The 22,051-nt window shown below is 35.5% G+C and overlaps 1 protein-coding gene across 1 annotated transcript in view; it reads left to right on the top strand.

Moving 5' to 3' along the window:
* The window catches only part of LOC104496174 (collagen alpha-1(XI) chain-like), a gene marked incomplete at its 3' end in the record, with an annotated part of 52,389 nt that overhangs the window by 2,088 nt on the left and 28,250 nt on the right, over positions 1 to 22,051 (top strand). The window contains exons 3-5 of the mRNA XM_010139255.1: positions 4,515 to 4,728; positions 7,131 to 7,293; positions 19,827 to 19,955. Coding sequence (XP_010137557.1) covers positions 4,515 to 4,728; positions 7,131 to 7,293; positions 19,827 to 19,955 — 506 coding nt within the window. The remainder of the gene's footprint in view (positions 1 to 4,514; positions 4,729 to 7,130; positions 7,294 to 19,826; positions 19,956 to 22,051) is intronic.

The raw sequence follows: 22,051 nt of genomic DNA, 5'->3' as shown, positions 1-22,051 counted from the left end.
GAAAGCTTATTTGGTGGCTTTGGCAAGCTTCCTCCAGTTTCAGCAGTCCATTTAAAGGAAGCGCTTCCTGGAGTAATGCTGCAGTGATAGAAATGAGTTGTGGTTGGCCATTGCAAAATCATTCCCAGAAGCACCATCTGTTAAGAATTACCTAAGAGTATCTGGGTATTTGGGGGATTCAACAAGGCTAGTTGCGGATAGCAGGTAATGTGATTCCATCTTCTCTCAAATTTCTCTAAAATTAAATAATCACATTTTGGAAAAGATTCTTTGGATGTTGAGCAGAGACTTTCGTTCAATTGTTTTGCTGTCATTTGTCACTTGACCCACACTCATTGGGGGAAATTATGAGAATATTACAAACCAAAATTGTGGAACATTTTATTTCTCTGCTTTGATAGCTCAATGCAGAGTTTGAACAAGTCTGTCTATAAACCTGCAGATTAAATGTTGGCAAAGAAAATACTTTCTTTTTTGTCTTTCAGAGTAGCAATCATATAGATATCATCCAAGATCTATAAAAGGAGGAAACATACATTGTCATGTAGTAAGAACGCATTCCCAGAACAACATGTGAAACAGCTATACGCAGTTCAAGCATAACTTAAATGTTCACTTAATTCATCAGTTTACTGTTTTATTCATGGAAGAAGATAAAAGCAAAATTCATCACTGATATAATATTTTCACTATTTTCCATTTTTATTAATATTGATATAATATTTGCATTATTTTTATATTCTTCTTCAGTGTTTAGTGTATCATCTCAACTAAGTTCCATATAGTTAACAGAGCTGTCAAGTTGAAATTATCATTCACTGAATGGCACATTACAGTCTGCAATGTCTTGCTGATATTAGTGTGATTATATGTATAATTAATTTCTACTTCACCTAAATAAGGTTAGCAGAATATGGGCTGCTGTTTCTTTAAAGAATACAAAAAATGATCCATTGTATTGAAAAACTGTCCACTGTTGCACAGTGTAATAAGTTGGCACCTTTATAGTCTGAGTTTTACAATGTGTGTCATTGAAGCCAAGTGGTACAACAGAAGAGTTTAAATGAACATTCAAATACAACTGGAAAAAAGATTAAACAGACTTTAAGTCACTGATTTTTTTTTTTTTTTTTTTAATGTTTAGAACAGTATAAGCACCTTTTGCTACATGAAAACCCAAGAGCCTAGGGCTGGAAGTCTGAGGGTTTGGGTTGACTTGCACTTATCCACGAATCAAATCGTAGCATAAGAAGATCTGGCAGCTGCAGTAATAACTGTTCATATGATTCTTGAATGCCAGAACAAATAAGTTCCTCATGTTGTTGCCTGACATCTAAATTTCTATAGCCTTTGACTTCCTTAATTTAGGTACCCTTCTTATTAATGCTTTTAGTTTCTGCTTTACAACTGGAATGAATTTGCTTGATTTTTACCAATCTGTTGCAACACTTCCGTGTGCAGAAGATGAATAAAAAGCATTGCTCACTCACAGTATAAAAAGAAGCCACCACAAAACTTTACTTAATACAGGAAAATTTCATGCTACTCTGTACTTCAGTAAAGAACTTAGAAACAATTTTTTTTGAGGTGATTATAGCCATTACTTCCTTTTGAATCTTGTGGAACAATCTTCCTTTTCCCACCACAAGAAGTTCTTTTCCAGAGATTATTCTTAGAAGATATTTGAGTGACCATATCCCTTTTCCTTAATTCTCTGTAGTAGTGGAAAGACTACAGAAGGTATCCAAGATAAGACCGAGTTGTGAGACATCGTTTTAACTAAACAGAACAAGTTGTAGTGCATCCTATGCTTGCTTTCATCTAACTCCTGTAACTCATCAGGAAGCATAGGTATCTTTTAGCTACTGTAACTCAAAGGGAACCATGAATGGCAAAGCTGGAATCATCAATATATCCATCTTTTAAAAATTGATCTAATAATATTTACCAACTTCCTAGCATACAGGAGGTATTGATTTCACTGGCTGGAAGGCATTATATAATTGTAAATATAACTCCTAAGATCTTTATTTTACTGTTCGTTTATCTGATCTTAGTTATCTTTTACAAAAGCGTATGGAAGTAACAGGAATGGCAACCCAGGCATATACAAAGATTTTTCTAGCGATTTTCCCTCCAACTGTTATTTTTGGTTGTTGTGCAAAGAGAACCATACCAATAAACAAGAAATTTAAAAGTAGTTAGAAGCCTTTGCTAGCTATACCAGATGTGTGTCCAGGAACTATGTATTCATAGCAATACATACAACTTTACATGTTAGAATGTCATTAATTTTTTTACTTTTTCGATCAAAGTTGTGTTTGGAGGAAATTTACTTGTAATTACACGATATAGGTGCAAGATAAAACACTTGATTAACAGTGCAGACAGGGCAAGTGTTCAGTACTTCTCAAATAATTTCTGTGGCCTTTCTTGACAGCCATCTTTTCTCTTTTCCTTTTTTTGTTATCTGTTTATTCTGACAGTAAAAGTTATAACAGTTTACTGTAATCTGTAAACTAACAGCTTTTCTTTGAAATGAAAAAGCTTGACCAAAGGCTCACCAGAGTAAATTAAATATTCCTATTGAGCTTTGATCCCTTCAAAATAAGATGTCAAAAAAAGCCCTAAAGAGGTCTATCTTACTACAGTGTTTCGATGGCCTTCTATAAAAGAAGTTTAAAAGATGGTAGAAAGCACATAACTCAGCATTGCAGCAGACAATGTAATAAGTGTAAGACTAGGGAGTTCCTCTTTTAGAAGAGCAGTATGTAATTTAAAGAGCAATGAAGATTTTATGTGTTTTGTTTTAATAGTGTAACTAAAGAGTTAATGCCTCACTAGCTTGTGTTCACAGAAGACTGTAGAATCTTGAAAGGCTTTTCCCACACAACCTGTCTTGAAAACAATCTTATATTTTCTCCATTGAAGAAGCAATTCCTAAATCACCTTTGCATGTTGAACTCTTACATACTTTAATTTATGAAGAAAATGTAATATATTAATTCATTAAAATGTATCATATTATTAAAATGTTTAAGACTGTTTTACCCACTCATACACACAAAGTTGCAGTTATATTCGTTGCCATCATTATCATTAGATTCTAATCCCTCTGCTTCTTGCATGTCAAATTGAAGCTGAAGCCACACGGATCCAATGTATATTCTGAATTTTAGAATCTCAGTCTTACTTCGTTTGTTATTAAGGTTAATAGACTTTCACATAAAGTGAAACAGGAGCAGACTGAGTACAAACCTCAGTCTTTCCTTTGTAAACAAGCTATATTCACTTTTAATTTTGTTTAGTTTTTCTTGAAAAGTTTTAAAAGTGGTTGATAGGTAATCTCTTCAAAGAGAAAGATCAGGGAATAAATGAAAATTAAATGAATGTTCTTTGATTTTGCCTTAAGCTCCTATTAAATAAAACTACTTTTATAATTTTTTCAGTGTTATGCACAATATTATCCCAGAAACACTCAAATATATATTGTGAGAGAGAAACTAAAACAAGTGATTATCAAGGGAGGTGAAGTGCCTGGGAACATACTTGCTATAATACAATACTTATTTTGTAGAATGAAATTGTAGTGCATGTTTTTAAATTAGAATATTATTAAAAAGAAGATGAATAGAAAAAATAATGAATGTAAAGTGATCATGGTTCTTGAATATCTTGTGTTATTACATGAATTAGTTTTACAAGTCATGTTTTTAAGAACCTTAAAGGCATGCTTAGGAAGTGCGGGTCAGATGAGCGGACAGTGAGATGGATTGAGAACTGCCAGAATGCCAGAGCTCAGAGGGTTGTGATCAGTGGTACAGAGTCTAGTTGGAGGCCGGTAGCTAGCGGTGTTTCCCAGGGGTCAGTCCTGAGTCCAGTTTTGTTCAGCATATTCATCAATGACCTGGATGAAGGGACAGAGTGTGCCCTCAGCAATACAAGATGATACAAAACTGGGAGGAGCTGCTGACACACCAGAAGGCCATTGAGCGTGACCTAGACAGGCTGGAGGGGTGGGTAGAGGACAACTGAATGAAGTTCAACAAGGGCAACAGGCACAAAATTGAACATTGGGATTTCCACCTGAAAATGAGGAAAAACTATTTTGAGGGTGACAGAGGACTAGAACAGGCTGCCCAGAGAGGTTGTGGAGACTCCTTCTCTGGAGATATTCGAAGCCCACCTGGATGTGGTCCTGTGCAACCAGCTCTAGGTGAACCTGATTTAGCAGGGAATTGGACCACGTGATCTCCAGAGGTCCCTTCCAAACCCTGGCATCCTGTGATTCTATGATATCTTTCAGGAATTAAAGCAAGACCAGAAAGAAAAAAAGAGATAAAAAAATTCTAGTGTGATTTTTTTTTTTTTTTTTTAAAGCATTCATTTTGGAGAATTAAAAAACCCCGACAATATGTATGCAGGATCCTCTGTGCTGATAGAAAAATGTAAACCTTCGAAGAATGGTTTACTCTTTTCTGAATTTGTAACTGCATATGTTACTTTGTTTACAGGTGGAGATTTTCCAGAAGATTTTTCAGTATTAATGACAGTGAAACCTAAAAAGGGTATCCAGTCCTTTCTTCTGTCTATCTACAATGAGCAAGGAATTCAGCAAGTGGGTGTTGAAGTGGGTAGATCCCCTGTCTTCCTGTTTGAAGACCAAAATGGAAAACCAGCCCCAGAAGACTACCCTCTTTTCAGAACGGTCAACATTGCTGATGGCAAGTAAGTGTGAAATTTTAAGATGAAAAATAATACCACACAGCACTGTATATGTGATTAAAGTCTTTACAAATCGTTATCTTAAATATTTGAGGAAATCAGTAACACAATTTCTAGCTGGTTGGACTGCTGCGGTACAAAATCAGAGAACCTTTGCAGCAGAATACAGTTCCAGCTTCAAATGGTGTATACAGCTACAAATAAAGCCAAACAACCTTTCTTATTTGCGATTTCATAAATCAAGAGCGAATAAATAGTCCCAGAAGTTAAACCTACCAAAACTAAACCTATGAAGATTGTTCTTATGCAATACAGAAACTGTGTTTTCAAAAAGACTCAGGGAATAGTCTCACTAGAAGGGCTGTCATGTCCATTTGAGGCAGAGTGAAGAAAAGTTGAATAAAATAGAATTTCTCCTATCCTGAAACAAAACAGCAGGTAAATAATATGGTTTAAGATGCCTATATATAAGGAAATCTGGGAAGAATGAGACAATTGGACAATTAATGTGAAGCGTGGCAAGGATCTATACTGCACCCTTAGTAAAGACAATCTCAGGCATTATTAATGCAGTTGCTAATTTTCTTTTTTCACCCAACTTCTCTTTGTAGACAAGCAACCATTGTCTGGGAATGTCATTCTAGTGCTTGTAAGTGGACACTCATCCTTTCATGGATTTTTATTTATTGTGCTGCAGTCCACAAAGAGCAGCCACATCTTCAGAGATACACAGAACGAAATTTTATTAAAGCGAAGGAAGGGAAAATTCAATTATAATGAAATAAGTTTATACAGCAATAAAGGATAAAAAAGGAAAAAAGTAATTGTCTTCTAGCCCTTTTACTACTCGAGAATGGAATTACCATGAAACATAAACCTGATGCATTTCCCTAGCAAGAAGGGGTGAGAAAACAAAGCAGCAAACCTTTTATTTCGTTTACTTCCTCTAAATAACAAAGCTTTGACACGCATTTCACAATTTCACCCAGAACATTGAAAAGCTGATAAGAATAAAAAAATCAAAACTATCTTAGTTTCATACAATCTCCTGTGGTGAGACTATACAACTTGTAACAACTGGAGTCAGTCCTATCCGCAGTGAGCTAAGATTTCATGCTTTCAGGTTCCACATGCTTTCAAAAGATTGACCAACAATTTTCTTCTGGCTCAGCTACTTTGTGAAGTATCTAGGACAACATTCTTCATTTCAGAAACTATTTAAGAAGTGTAAGCAGTGTAATGTGCCTGAGGATGCATGGACAATTTTCTTTTACAAGGATAATGTTTAACTGCATTCCAGAGAAAACATGGAATTAGAGTTCTGGCTCAGTGGTACTGTTTAGCAGTCAGATTCCATTAGCTTTGAGGTGTTTCTTTTGATATACAGAAGGTCTTTGTAATCGTGATCTAATCTGTCCCTCTGATTTAGACAATCTTAGTGCCACAAATGCCTGTGAAAATAATTTGATTCCAGTGTTCCTCTTACCAGTTGCTAATATGACGAACTTTGACACTTTTTGCCATGGCGCATCAAAGATTCTTTGATGTTTTGCTCCAAGTTAGATTACAGAGTGGCCTGCTTTTGCTCTTAGATATTTAAATTGTCATAGTTGAGAGGCTCTCTAGATCAGTGTGTTCTGTCATGATAATAAAGTCTCATAAAAACATGGTATAGTTGGGCTAATTGTACAAAATATTTTCAAATACCCTTGAGAACAAATAATTTGTCAGTATTCTGAATTGCTTCCTTCCCTTTTCGGTGAATATTTAAATAGGCAAAACTATTGTTGCAGAAATATCAGCAAACATTTGTAAGTATACATATCTGGAAAAGCATCTGTGTTGGAACAGTTGTACGTCTTTGAAAAATCTCTAAAGCTATGGGATACATTCAAAAATGCGTAATAACATGGTAAAATTTTGTTGATTGATCTTAGAGAACAAATAGTAAAATGTGAATAACAAAGACTAAACTGCTGGGTTAAATATATTTTCACAAGTAATTCCTTAAGTAATTTGGAAAATCGAGTACATTCATAACAGTAAAATCTGCTCTCGGATCATTCAATCTAATAAAATTTAAACAGTACACTGGCTTCTAATTTGCGTTTACTAATATTCTCTTGGGAAAGCTTCAGAGAAAGTCAGTTTGAACTTACATAGGTTATTCACAAAGAGCTATAGATGAGATTCTTTTGTACTAAGAGACAGAAGTTATATGGTCAATAGACAAAACATTGTGTACATTTCTGTACGTATGAAAGAAGAAAATAAATGGAGACATTTAAAATTTTATCTGTGACTTGATTGATGCACAATCTGCAATAAACTGCCTTGATAAGAACACATGACCTAGTTTTAAGAACATAAATTACAGTGGAATTATGGACTTCTTTTCTCAATAGGTGGCATCGAGTAGCTATTAGTGTGGAGAAAAAAAGTGTTACAATGATTGTTGACTGTAGCAAAAAAACGACAAAACCGCTTGAAAGAAGTGACAAAACAGTTGTGGACACCAATGGCATCACTGTCTTTGGAACCAGGATTCTGGATGAAGAAGTTTTTGAGGTAAAAATCAATACGGAACAAATGGAAATGAGTGATATTGTGTTGAGTGAAGTTCTTAATGCAAAGCAGAAAAAAAATTAGGACAAAAGCTGGTATAATATAGAAGCTTTGATTTATAGAACTGGTTAGGACACGCTGAAATAAAAGTAAACCAGGAAAGTGTCTCTATTGTTGGAAGATATGACACATTTTTCTGTCCTTTAGATTATGTTGTATCTGGAAGGGGCTTACTTTTTTGCCTTTCTCTCTAGTGCTGAGATAACTGAGATATTTAGGAGAATTAATCTGGGAAAGTTCAGTAGTATGAAACGGAATAATTTTATTTCTGACACTCTTAAACATTTACAGATATTTGTGCATGCTTAACAGTGTTAGAGAGAGGGGGAGAAGGACCTGGAAAGTTTTCTGTGTAATATGAATCCGTTATATTGTTTATCCCACTTACTACTCTTTCCAGTAACTGGAAAATACTTAGGCAATAAGGACATATATGTTTCCATCATTTACTGGCCAAGAAGTACATATAGGAAGGGTAAAATGCCTCTAAGGAAGTATGTGACTGCCAATCATGAGGCCTTTCTAGGTAGAATCCTTATGTTAACAATTGCTTTTACAGGCTAATAATAATGAAGCTTTTTTAAATCTACGCTATTGAGTCTCTTTTGTAATATTGTTATACAAGTGTCAAAACTGTCAAATTTATATTAAAACTGAAAAACACGAATACAGATCAGTAGATAAGCTCACGTACAGAACATCTGTGCTCCATAAATGTCCAGAGTTGTAATCCTAGCATTAAGCAGAGCATATTCCTGAGAAGCTGCATAGGCATCAAGAGACGAAATACCAATTTTGAGTGTAACACTGTGTCGTTGTCATCTTTCATTTTCATGGCCATGATGAAACATGAGCCTTTTGAATTGGGAAGTTTCTGAGATGATTTAATGGGTCTATCAGTATGATATATTTGATATTCACAGCCTAATTTATCTGTAGTCTTGAATACAGTTTGCACATCTGAAGGGCATTAGTTTCCATTTGAAGATGGAGTCCACAGGTGCCGTATCTGCCGTGGGACAAGGATTTTCAGTTTTCACATGGAATAATTACTTTCAATTTTCATTTGATTTTCTTTCTTAGATCAGAAACCTAGTCCCACAATATGAGTACTTGGCAATAAATTGTCAAAATATGTGCAATATTAATATATATAAATAAAAAGAATTCAGGAAAAAAAGGAATAGAAGTAGATAAACCAATATTTTGTTACCATTTTAAAGTGATTTGAGATTTTTAGATTGTAACAGAAACTCAAGCAATGGACCCTCTCTTGTTCCTGCAAAGTTTGTAACCATTTTTAAATTTGTTGAGGAGGGAAGTACACAATAACTGAACACTGGTGTTTAGTTTGTTTTACTCAGTGCAATTGCTAAATAAAAAGACCTGTCTTAAAGCTTCAGGGGTGCTGAAACAATTGTGCTTAGCTGTTTGTAAATAAGTGGTTGATGATATGTGCATAAAGGGAGATATTTGTTTTAATCATTTGCATTAAGTAACGTGTCGAATAGAAGAGAGGCATATAGGGGCCTTTCATCTCTGAAGTTGTTGACTATTATGACATTATATCCGTCCTCTATATTGTAAATAGTTTTAAATATTAAATCTTCCAAAAAAATTTTGTTAAAGAGAGATTAGGACCATTCCATAGGAATACAGAAGGAGCATAGGCTGTCTAAGGAGTAAATAAAATGGTAGTTGTGAAAATTTCCTGCTATGTCATTTATCTGTCACAAAGTTTATTAGCCACCCAGAAAGAAAGGTGAAACTTTGAGTCATGACACAGAGTAACTATTTTAAGGCAAAATGATTATCACTGTAGAGGAACTGTTAGAGTAGGAGTTTCCTCCATCCATACCTTTTGCAGTTGGATATACAATTCCCTCCACTCTTTCAAGCACTGTAGAGTAAGAAGAGAGGGGAAGGGACATGCTAGGATGCAATTATTTTTTGGTTAGCATCTTTTGGGTGAAGACATACTAGGCAAATTGAAATTGGTACTTAAAAAATAAGAATTAGCAGATTAACTGAAGAAACCCCCAAAATAATACCACATTTTTCTTGAAGTCAAACTTACATGAAGTCAACACAGACATGAGGATATAACTTTAAGAGAACTTGCTAGAATGATTAAAAAAAAAATCCTTTTCTCTGAGGGTTTTTGTCACATGTCGAAGGATGAAAAAGGAAGCTAGTGATCCTCTGTCAGATTTTTCACTGAAATTCAATATGGCAAGTCAGTGCTTCAATTCCAGCTGAGATCCGCTAAGAAGAGAGATGGCTTTGGACTCATAAAAGAAATCATGCAGCTGTCTGTAAAGTCAGGGTGAATCTTAACATTCAGCACTGAGAACAGCAACATTTCTAACGTTTGTGATGTCTATTTCGATATTCCCTCAGTGATGAGGTTTCCTTACTTAACTGATTGCACCCCTTTTCTTTTGCTTTATTCAGATAAATTAGTTATATTCTTGTAAGGCTGTTCTAGTAATTGCTGGGGGTTTAGATTTAGTATGAAGTCTTCTGTTTAAACTAGAAGCTTGCAGTCTTTTGTTTTGGGGTAGGTGTCTGCTTTGTCTTTTACTGTACAGCCGCCATGGGTCCATTTGTACCTATGTTCAGTTATTTGAATCTGTAGCTAGAAACGTGTTGAAAATAGGCAATTAGAATATCTCTCACAAAGTACTGTGCCATGTGAATTTTTAATGATGTCTGTCCTTCAAAGTCTGGCCAAGCAAAACATAATCTAGTTCTTGAGTTTGTGTCACATTTTTCTACTCTCTAAACAGAATTCTTTTTGTTTCATTAACAGGACTTTTTCTGTCCTTTAGCTGCTGCTGCTACAATTTCTAAAGTTTGGGGCTGTTCCCTGAAATTTGTCTTCTGCTTAGAAGTCTCCTGGTTGTGTCTTAAATACTCTGTTTATCTCATTCATGGTAGCACAAAGTGATGTTTGATTGCTCCATGCCTCTCCTTGGTAGTATTTCTGTGTTGAGAACCCTGCTGTATCTTGAGACCATGTACTGAACACACACACACACACACACACACACAGAGGCACTGAAGAAATACATAACACAATGTGTCTTATTCTATGTGCAGAAAATTCCAGAAATGAGCAGTTTTAAGCCTTAAACACTTAAATCTAATGTCATGGCTAAATAACTGTATAAGATAGCCTTTCCATATGACATTTGATGCCTTTATTAGCTTACATGTAGGAATCACATAAAAAGAAATACTTAAAGTGGGCAGTGACCTGTTGGAATACACAGCACAGAGTGTCAGAAGGATTAATACTGTATGCGTGCATCACAAAGGCTGTTTTATCTTGTGTAGTAATGATGGCTTTAGACATAATAAGCTAATGATTTGATCACAGGAATGGAGGAGCACTCTTCAGCCTCCTTACATCAGATGGAAATTCAAATTGTGGAAATAATTAACCTGTAGATAAATATAAAGAAATCTTAGGCTTCAGTGACCTGATTAGTTGAAGATGCCAGGGATTCTTTTTGTCCTGAACCCATTCATACAGCATAACACAACGGCACAAATAACCAGTTGCATCGTTAAGGTATTTCACTCCCATTAAAAGCAGAGTTCAGCACTGTCAGAATCAGCGCTGTAAACAATTAGATACATCGTAAGTTCCTGTTCACTTAGAGATCACATCTAAACCTCTACGAGTGAGTTCTTGCATGCACACAAGTCAGAAATAGGTATTATTATGAGCTATTATCATGACCTCCTGACAACTTGATTTTATCTTTGGAAAAAAGAATGACTTCTTCAGTCACATTGCTCTAGCATATTTGGATAGACCGTTCATTTAGAATCCTCAGAACAAATATTGCTCCTATGAAGAATATTTTACACTTATTTTAAAACAGTTTTACATCAGAGTGGATCAAATATTCTTCATTTCTAACTGTGTTATTTTAAACTTATAATACAACAAAATTTAATGAAAGTAAATTCTTGACTATTTCCTTTACTTTTTTCTGTTCCTAATATTAACTTCTGGTTTCTGTGTTCTGATTCTGGCAGTCTGACTATTGCTACCATATTAATATGTTATAGAACACGGGAAAATTTTAAATCCATACATTTTAATGAGTTTGACATCACTGCTTTAATGTAACTTTTGTGTAATAATTCTGAGTTATTAAGCATACAGGGTGTCCAGAGATCAGGTAGATCACTATGGAAAGAATGAAAGGGCTGATTAGTGTCCTAAAAGCATTATAGATGACTACCTAATTTGCTATGTTTGTATATTCAACGAACATAACATTCCTTGGTAAGTTTACCTACTGGTGCTAAAGCTAAGAAGCATTTTTCAGTAGTGCCCTCAGAAAGATCTTCTAGTTTAGCTTTAAAAGCAAGAAAAGATTTATTTTACGTATTTCCAAATTTTGAGGGGTAGTTGTATGAAGAAATTCTAATTTGGAGTTCCCTGCTGCTCATTCCTGAATACAGGTGCTAACCTGAGATTGTACGAAACTGTGCTCAATTAATATAGAAATCAATATGAACTAAATATTGAATGTGTGCAAGCTCTAAGCATCAGGTGCATACAAATGCTTAAGAAGCAAATTATAAACTGTGAATATGTCTTAAAGTAATAAAGTTACTCTATCTAGAAACTAGTACTACTATCTGCCAAATTATGAGACCTTCATTTATGTTGCGAAACACTTCCTTGCTCACTGAAGTGCATCTGTTGATATAAGTGGGACTAATATGTACAGGCTTGTTTATGAATGACTGACACAGTATACCTCAAACTTTTTCGCGTGTCATTTGAAATGAATCTCTTCGTGTGTTTTCTAATACATAGTGCAAGAAGGGCTGGTTTGTAAGTGCTTGCTACAAAGAGAATGCTTACAATAATGTAAAAACTAAAAAGAAAAAAAAGAAATTATTCAGATGCTGGTACATAGCACCTAGTAAAAGAATTTTGAGTTGTATCCATTGAAATACGTTTGTAGCTTAAATGTTTGATAAATAGCAGGGATCTTTTTATTCCTTGCCAGCTTTAAGGATTTGTCACTCCTCATTTAGTACTGTTGGTGTGGACAATACAGTAGTTTTTCACAGTAACTCTTACACAGTAAGTTAATGATTGAGTCTTTATGCAGATATTTCCCTATAGAGGCTTTTTCCCTTCACAAACTCCACGTCAGACCAATACCATGATTTTTTAGGCACTGTGCTGTAAATTAGTATAATGAGCAAAACCTGATGAATATAAGACTCTTACTTAAAGCCAGCGAAAGCTTTAACTGCACACAGTTTATGGGTTTAAATCCTTGCAGTAACCTCTGCTAATGAAGGGTTTAGATTGTGAAACTAGGCATTAACACGTGTTCTTTAAGAAAGCATTCATACACTTATGAGCAACATAGGATTCCTTTAAATAGCCTGAGTGAGCAGTTGAAGACCGAGTGATAGTACCTGGTCAGCATTAGTATTTATCATACGGATCTCTTCAGAGGAGTAACCATCCATCACACATCCGTAAGTGTGGGAAGTGTATGTGTGCAAGCGCACAGAGACCGTTGATCTGTGGCATGCTCTCTGAAGAAGGCAGCAGCAGCAGAGTGGACAGAGCTTTTACTGACTGACCAAAATTGCTGTACGGCTAAAGTAGAATAGGGAAGCCATCCCCAGGTAAAACGACTCCAAAGGCATGTAGTGTGAATGATGTAACGTCAGTACCCTCTGTTTTATTCTGTCCTGTTGAGCTGCACTACCAGATAATGTAGACATAACCAAAATGATTCCCATTGTAAGTCACCTTTAGTAATTGCTAGTGACCCACTAAATGTTCAGTGTGCCACTTGAGAAAGTAATGGTTAACATAAATGGGACAGAAACCAAAACATGTGATAGGTTCCAGGCAAAACTATTTAGGAGCAATCTTGTAGCTATCAACACCAGAGAAGTGGCCAACTGCTGGTGTTGGGAGGAAAAAAATCCCAACACAAGAATTAAAAGCAAACAATCCATTTTTCCATTTCAGAGGCACCAAATAAAAACCCCAGTATTTTTTTATCAAAGCTTTCTATTTGGCTTGTTTTGTTCTGCCTTCTTTTTAGTCTGAAAGAATGGTGGTTTGGTATTTTCTAATTTTTTTAATATTCTTTCCAAACTTATGCTCAGTGAAAAAAAAGTAAATAATTCTATTTTCTTTGTTTCTTTTCCTTATTTTTGGAAGCAGGAAGGGAGGAGGAAAAGAAGGCAAAGATCTGGTAATTCACTGGAGTTGAAGTTAATTTTCAGGGAATATTCCCAAGAAACAAAGGAATAGTCATTTAACTAAACTGCTTTAATTACATTTAAAATTAACAATCTGGGCTCAAAAAAATGCTACCTGTCACTTCACCTTAAGCAAATTGTAAAGACAGGATTTATTATCACCTCACTTAATACTGTGTGTAATACCTTTAAGTTTTAAACAACAGCTGTGTAAGAGGTTTCAAAGATAAGTGACAATGCAACAGATTTGCAGGTCTTTTATCAAGAATATAAGATGTCCTTGGTTACAGGTCTCTGTAATGTGCACATGCTCTATATACAGGCATTGCAATACAATCGAGTTTCTCAGCCAAGAATTGCAGTAGACTTTGGTCTGTGAACAGCTATGTTTTGAAGGTTGAAAATTCTAATTGGTTTATCAGCCTAATTCTTAATTAAGCTGAATACATACTGCTATAAGCCTGCAGCTTCAAAGAATCAAGAAGACATTGATTTCTATGGAAACTTTGACCTGTACAGAATTCTGCTTTCACAATTTATTGCTTTTATAGTCCTTCAGTCTGGCAAGCTCTAAATATCTTTCTCTAGCTATATTATGTAATGGGCTTGGGTTACGGAATATTATATTAAAGGCCCCTGGAATTATTCAATCCCTCGAATCTTCACAGGAAGATTAAATGAATTCTGCAGCAGTTTTTCTAAATTCTATAGTAATATCCAGGCTGTCTAGACGTCTGTTCTTTGGAGTGTTGTATAGTTGTACTGTCACATAACTAATTAAAGTTAGCATATATACACAGGTTAGGATTTCTGCTGATTTACTGAAGAGTTCACTCTGTAATTCTTAGGCTTTAGTGATCATATGAAAATTAAAGATAGTGGTGTTGTTCTCATGAATTGATACAGTGCCTGGTACTGGTTTCGTTATGCTTTCATCACCATTTATGTAGTCATCTTTAAAATCTAGTTATCCTTAAGCACAGAAGAGGTACTCATTTTATCCAGAATGTGAATCAAAAGGATGGTATTTTGCTAATACTAACCCCCCGCTCTAGTTGTGGAAAGTCTTTCTGAACCTCTAATATATGATTAGACATTTAGATAATTGCTACTTTTTTGTTGTTGTTGTTGAGCTGGAAAGAGTTTTCATTTCCACTAATTAAATAATTCTAGAAAATCTTATTATTTTACAATAAGAAACAACTTGAATTCTCAATTCTTGTCCAGTCACATTGTTTTGTAGCCTCCTACTTGATCTTAGAAGTTTTTTTTGTTTTGGTTTGGGTTTTTTTAGTATTTCGAATAATTTGCGAAGTTTGCTTCTGTGGAGAGGGTCATGCAGAGCTTCTCGAGTAATGCTTACCTGCTATTCCCTCGACAAAGGTCATTTTCGTCTGGTAGGGTTAGTGTTTTATTAAGATTCTTGTGAAAGAGATATCCTAAAAATCTGTCTCTTCAACTGAACTTTGAGATTCTTGTAGGAATAGGGAACTAGACCATAAAATTTAAAATACTGGAAAAACCAGAAGTTTCGGCACTGATTCCTTCATATAGTGCCCTTATAGCCTTGTAAGAATTAATAATTTTGCCTTTTATCAATGACAGAAAATTTTAGCTGATAAATAGGCTATAAATGCACTACTTCATGGTTATACTTTCCTAATACACTGTATTTATAAAGCATTAGTAAGATTACATAGTTAAAAGGAAAAGAGAATGTTTCAAGAAAAGAGATAATACCTAAGACGTTTTTGGAAGTCATAATTAGGATAATAATCCACCATTAATATTTATTGTTTATAATGATAAAATAATTCATTCCTTACTTCTCAGGCCCTCCACAAGTTATATCACTGAGAAAATCTGACACTGGTGATTTTCCTTATTCTGATTTCTGCTTAGAAATCTAAGAAAGGCTCTAAAAAATACAGCAATAACTACCGTGAGGCTAATTATAGCAATAATTACATCAAGAAAAAGTCAGTAAAATTGAAAAGAGAACTTGGTAGTCTACTGCTTTCCTGCAAATTGGATCTTTATTTCCATTTTTTGTTAGTCAGCGTTATTTTTTAGTGTTGCAAACTGTTTTCGTATCAAGAGGCTATGTTTTCTGTGCAATACCCCACCCTGTGCATTATTATTTTGCGATGTGTGTTTTTCAACAAATCCTGGAAGTGTACATCACATAAACTTTCTTCTTCTAGAATGTCACTGTGGAATGTCTGTAAGATTCACGGAGGAATTTTCGGTGACTGAATTTCCCACACGCTTCTCATTCACAGCTGAGCTGTCCCTTGTGGTAGGACAGTTAAAGTCTGTGCAGCTGTTTGAACAGGCAGGCATTGAACTGATTTGAGCATATTCTCCTTATAGCTCTGTTGCCTAGTTCTCCACATTTGCTGTGGTATGCCACTAAAGAGAGGATGTTTCCTGAGATCTAATTAACACCTTTCGATTATGTTGGAGGATTCTGCAAAGAGTAGCTTATTTGGTAGAGTACCTTTTAGGACAGCGTTACAGAAGTACTCCTTCTGTGCCATGTTTGCATGCTAGGCATAACTTATGAGAAAGATATTTTATGATTCTCAGGCAGCTTTTTTCATATAAGGCTGATTCAAAAGCTTCTGGTTTTAGTTATGGGCTGATTCCCAAAAGAGAGGAATTAAAATGACCATAGACTTTAAATATTTTTATTCCACATTGCACTTAATTACTCAACTATGCCTTGACTTTGTCAGTTATGCGTTGGCTTTGACAACAGCTTAGTGGCTATTTCAATAAAGTGTATATATATATATCCAAACTAAATATTAAGACTCCAAATTGATCCATGACAATTATGACATCAAATCATGGTGAAAGGCTGGCTCAGCAGAGACTTAAAACATTTGACTTGTATCAACTGTGAAATTGCCTGATCAGTCTTTCACTGTAACCAAGGTGGTCATAACAATCTCATAGAGAAGGAAATAGAAATAATCTATATACGCAGCTGCCTTTTGAACTTTTTTTTTCTATATACACTTTTCAGAGTACTTCAAGGATGCTCAGGTGTATTTGTAAATTTTACTCTGCTCTCCTAGCTCATTCCCTACCTTTATTCTCCCTCTCTTGTTCCCATGATTCTATCCTGTGAGACTTCCTTTTTCCTGAAATTTTCATATAAGAATAAGAATATGCACATATGCATGCATGTTTAGATTCCCCAGTGTTGGTTTAGAGACCCACTATTAGACTTGTTAATAACCCATGACCTCATTTTATCCATATCTTCATTGAAATTTCTTAGGACTTGTTCAGGTAGATCATTAAGTGCCTAATTTATGACTCTAGGTCGTGAAGTATAGCCAAATTAAGTATTTGTAGTTTATTAGCAAAGAACTTTATAAAATTCTATTTCAGTCTCACAAAATCAAGCAATTAAAATAAAAAAATGTGTTTGTGAAGACTGAAGTCATTCTGTGGAAAATTCTTAAAGAGTGTAGATATGTCCAACAAATATCTTAGAATGATAATTAAATCACATTAATGAAATCCACAATAATGTATGTGGAATTTCATGTGCTGAAATGGTTGACCTTTTCTGAAATGAAAGCTCTTCACTGACTAGTGGAAGAGCATGGTCAATACATTACATACAAATACTCAAAGAAGCCATTTAATTAGCCAAGAGAGAAAAATAAAAACAGAAAAAGAACAATTCACTGGAAATATTTTTGAAGCAGATGTTGAAGGAAAAAAGAGAAAAAATAGTATTTGAGATGACGAATGTAAAATCAATCTGTTCCTCAGTAAACTTCTCACACCTGAGTAGCCACTAGCTATTTATGTACACTGTGCAAGACTTCTGAGTGTCTCCCTCTCTGCAGACCCGTGACAGGCAGACAGGCAGGGCTGGGAAGTACAGTCAATGGATCAAGAACAGCTTTAACCAATTTAGGGACATCTAAGCCAAGTGGTAACAGCATGCTGAGTGCTTCTTGTAAACACACAATCCGACAAAACCCACTGCCAAAATTCCATGGCATTCACGGTCAGCACAAAGCAAGCTCCAGAATACTGCTTCTATTCACCGCCGTGGGTTCTCTTAGCGAACTATACTAAACAGCAGTAGTTTCAGGAGCAGTTTCAACGTTACTCATGCTAGCTGGCGCACTTGTGTGAATGGGGATCTGCATGGCTATCTCAGAAGGCCATGTTCGGGGCCGTGTAGGAAGACAGTGACCTGAGCTCGACAGGGTGAAGGCAGGGGTTCTACACATCTAACGCTAATGACTGCTCGAAAAGAGTTACCCCTTTTGTCTTCCAGTTACTAGTTCCTCTGTTTTGCTTAGTTTTAATTCAGCTGAAAGAGGAAGGGCAGAGCACTTTGGAAACACTTTGCTGGAGATGGGCTATAGATAACCCAGGCTGACAATGACTGCTCAAAACCCCTCAAAGTACTCAGACTCTTGAGGGAGCCGTGTAAGGAACCAAAGGCAGAATTCCTCTGTATGCATAGCAGATTCTGTAGGAAGATGTCCAAATCGGGAGGCATTAGTGAGCTAAGGAAAATAAAAGAGAGTCTAGAACCACCGGCAGGGGAACAAGCCGCTGCATTTGTAGTATTTCTGGAAGTTTAGAAAGAAATATATTCCAGCTCTAAAGTAATCTGAGATACACGAGTCTATCAAGTAAAATGAGTTGAGTGTATTGTAAAAACCAGAATTGTAATGTATAGCCATTATGTGCTAAGAAATTAAGTATTTCATATTTTATGTTAATTTTGTGAAAAAGTGTTGTAGTACTAGGAAAATTGCAGAAGGTTATTCAATTTCTTTTTATTTGAGGGGGTTTTGCTTCTTTCTGTGATTTTTCTTTTTTTGAAAGGAAGGAGCATTACAAATTTATCTTTACTATTTTAAAATACTCTCCAATGTTGTTAATTTGTTAAAGGCTACTCCAAGAGTTTTAAAGCGATTTTGGAAACACTGAGATTATTGTGAATTTTCCCAGCTGTACATTTCCATCAGTTATGATATTTTTTCTTTAAAGACAAAATACGCACAGATATACTAACAAGGCTATTCCTTTGCCCCCATTTTTGGTATTGTAAATATATTAAATGTTAAGAATTCCCCCTTCTGGAGAAATATTGAGAGATTTAAGTTAATGGGTTTCGATAAAGTGCATGTGCCAATTTGCCACAACCTTATTTTTCTGACAGCATAAGAAGCTCCTGAATAAGGAAATTTATAGTGGAGATGTTGGCCATAATTTACCTAATGTGGTTTGAATGGTACCACTGTGTTAGGAAGTACACTGTTTACCAGGCAGCTTTCTGTGGAAGATGATAAACAGACAAGGTCTCTGTAGGGGATCTCAGCAGAGCCGTTTTTGTTATCTGATGGGTCTTTTAACTGTGATGTTTGTTTTATGCACGATATCTGGGAATAGAGATGAAAATAACATTTGTAAGCTGTTAGAATTTTTGTTTCAACACACTCTAGCGTGAATTTACACAGTGCTTACTTAATTACTTTTTATTCCAATAACTTTGTCTCTGGTACAGCCTTTTTAATTTTGTTTTATTTTATCCCTTCTTTGAGAGTACAGATGTGATGCAAACTCTCAGACTTGTATTGTTGATCACTTGCATTGTAAGCTGTTAGAATTTTTGTTTCAACACATTCTCTAGTGTGAATTTACACAGTGCTTACTTAATTATTTTCTATTCCAATAACTGTGTCTCTGGTACAGCCTTTTTAATTTTGTTTTATTTTATCCCTTCTTTGAGAGTACAGATGTGATGCAAACTCTCAGACTTGTATTGTTGATCACTTGCATGCTGAGCTGCATGCTGCTAATAGGAAGTACCCTGAATTAAATCTTAGGAATTCAGACTGGTTCCCAGTGAAGAAGTAAATAAACAGCATGAAAATGACAGAGCAGGAGTTACACCTTCCCACCCTCTGCTTTCCAAACCAGGCATTTTAAGCCAGAATTTTGCACCTAGTCATTCGGTATTAATTTGCATTGTTTTGCCATGTCAACAATAGTTAAGATGTTTTCTAGAATAGCAGCGGAAATTAAATAGCTATGTTATTTATAACCACAAATGTTAATATAATATCTAAGTATTATGTGCCTGGTTTTGTTTTCTGAATGAAAACTGTACTTCCGATGAACTCTAGACTGTTTTTGTTATTTAATCTGTGTATGCTTTCCTGCAGGGTGAGATCCAGCAGCTGTTGATTATAGCAGACCCCAGAGCTGCATATGACTATTGTGAGCATTATAGCCCAGACTGTGATTCCCCAGTGCCCAGTGCTGCTCAGGCTCAGGATCCTCAAGTTGATGAGGTGAGTAATCAGTCATGTATTACTAAATTTGTTGCTCATTAGTGGTTGTGCTGGATACAAGTTAACCAAGGAGCTTTTAGAGCTAAATGGCATGCATTGTTGTAGATGCGCAGGAGGAAGGTTGCAGGGGTGCATTCTCTTGCGTTCGAAGGAACCCGTCACACTGGTATTTGAATAATCAGCATGCTCAGTGAAGCTAAACTGTAATTCCTTAAAAAATTATAACAATATGAGTTTGTTTAGTTCTACCCATTTGTTCTTCCTGTGCATGTTTATGATTTCACTGATGCTGAGTACCATCAAATGCTACATTTCAAAGACATTAAGAGCTGTGAGTATTCTGTAATTGTAAGCTGCTTCTGCTAGAAATGCCATGTATTCTGATGAGCTGTGTCCAGTGTACAAATGCACGTACACACAAAATTATTTCAACCAGCTCCACTTGTAGCAGGTAAATATCAACAAGGACAAAACAGAGTTGGAATTTTTGCCAGAAACAGAAAAAATTTTTACAGAAGTTGTTTGTCACTGCAGATTCCTCACAGCCATAAACTGAGTAATTCAGTGAGAGCGAGATAATTCCACAGATTAGGCCTCAGCAGTTGTATGTATTGTTGTAGACATTCTAAATACTTGCATCAAACAGTGTAAAGTGGAAAGTTTTTTGCAAAATGTAACTAGTCTTAATTGAACTTGGCTTTGCACAGCTACTAAGCACTCAACTGTGTGTGATCTGTCTGGTTGTTGTTACTGATTGCTCAAGAGATCACTTGCTTAATTGTTCTCAGATGCCTGCTTTGAGCCAATTTTAAGACAGAACTTTTCCTAAACACACAATAATTTTATTTGTTGTTACTATTTATTCCTTCTATCTGAAAATTATGTCATCAAACGACTGAGGTCCACAGAATACAAAACTTAGTTCAAAGGGACTCCCACATCCATTGCATCAGAGGTGCAGTTCAAGGTGTGTCAATCAGTCAATAGGCCTTTACACTAAAATACAGTGAATGGAGACTGGTCTCTTGAGGACCTTGTAGGACCTTCTCTCTGTGTGCCTGGCTACATGGATCTCCATGCACTATATTCCAAAACAGAACAGGATGAAAGCATATTGTTGATATTTTATGGGAAGAAAATAAAAGATAGCAAAATCTATTTTTTTTTCAGTTATTATTAAATTTTAAAGAAATCTAAAACTTTGCTTGGGAACTTTCCTGGGCTTTGCTGCTGTGTGACTTAGCACTCTGATTCTTTTTCTTTTTTCTGTGTGAAGACCTGGAAGGTTTTAACAGGCTAGTGCTTTGCTACTTTGAAATAAGATTGAAGAGTAGTCAATCTAATAAACTGATCTTTGTGGCAAAAGGTTGTTAAAATCACCCCTTGGTCTCTTTCTTGAAGTCGAATATATCTAAATTCTTAAAATGCTTTAACTAAGTTGGGAGTACTGTCACCTCCAAACTCACATCAACTCCTAAGCAGGAATTAACATGGCTTAGAGAGATTGCAAAAGTTTGCTTGCCCTGACTGCCACAGACGGCAATGATAGCTCCTCTGCTTTAGTGAAATGCATGTGGCCAAGACTTGGAGTCCACAGAAGGTAGTTGGGATCAGACTGTGGATTCAAAATCTGTTCAAGATGCAGAAAAATGAATATTTGCGCTTGATTATTAGCAATGACTACTGGTGATGTCAATGTTTCTAAGGGATGTAGAATAGGAATAAAATAGCTTGGGGATTGTGTTCCCTCCATAATGGATGACTAGCTAAATCTCCTGCTGTCAAATATTATGTTTGTACTATAACAAAGCTGTTTCACACTAGCGTCAGTTGAGAGCACTATTTGTAGATCAAAAGGAAAATAAGCCTCATCATAATCGTAAAAACTATGTGCACATATATAGTTATATGCTTATCATATATAATTCCCATTTATATACTGCACATTGATTGAAAACAGTCTGTGGATAATAAAGAAAGGGAATCATAAAATCAAACAAGTGGCGCTGTTCTCTTTGAGCATCCTTATCATCCATAGCCTAATGCAATTGCCACTGTAGTCAGCAAATATCTTACTGTTAAATTCAGCAGGCATT

This window comes from Buceros rhinoceros, unplaced genomic scaffold (assembly GCF_000710305.1).
Source record: "Buceros rhinoceros silvestris isolate BGI_N320 unplaced genomic scaffold, ASM71030v1 scaffold5847, whole genome shotgun sequence".
NCBI classification, from domain to species: Eukaryota; Metazoa; Chordata; class Aves; order Bucerotiformes; family Bucerotidae; genus Buceros; species Buceros rhinoceros.
The sequence above is the reverse complement of the archived record's forward strand: the minus strand, read 5'-3'. Positions and strand labels throughout refer to the sequence as shown.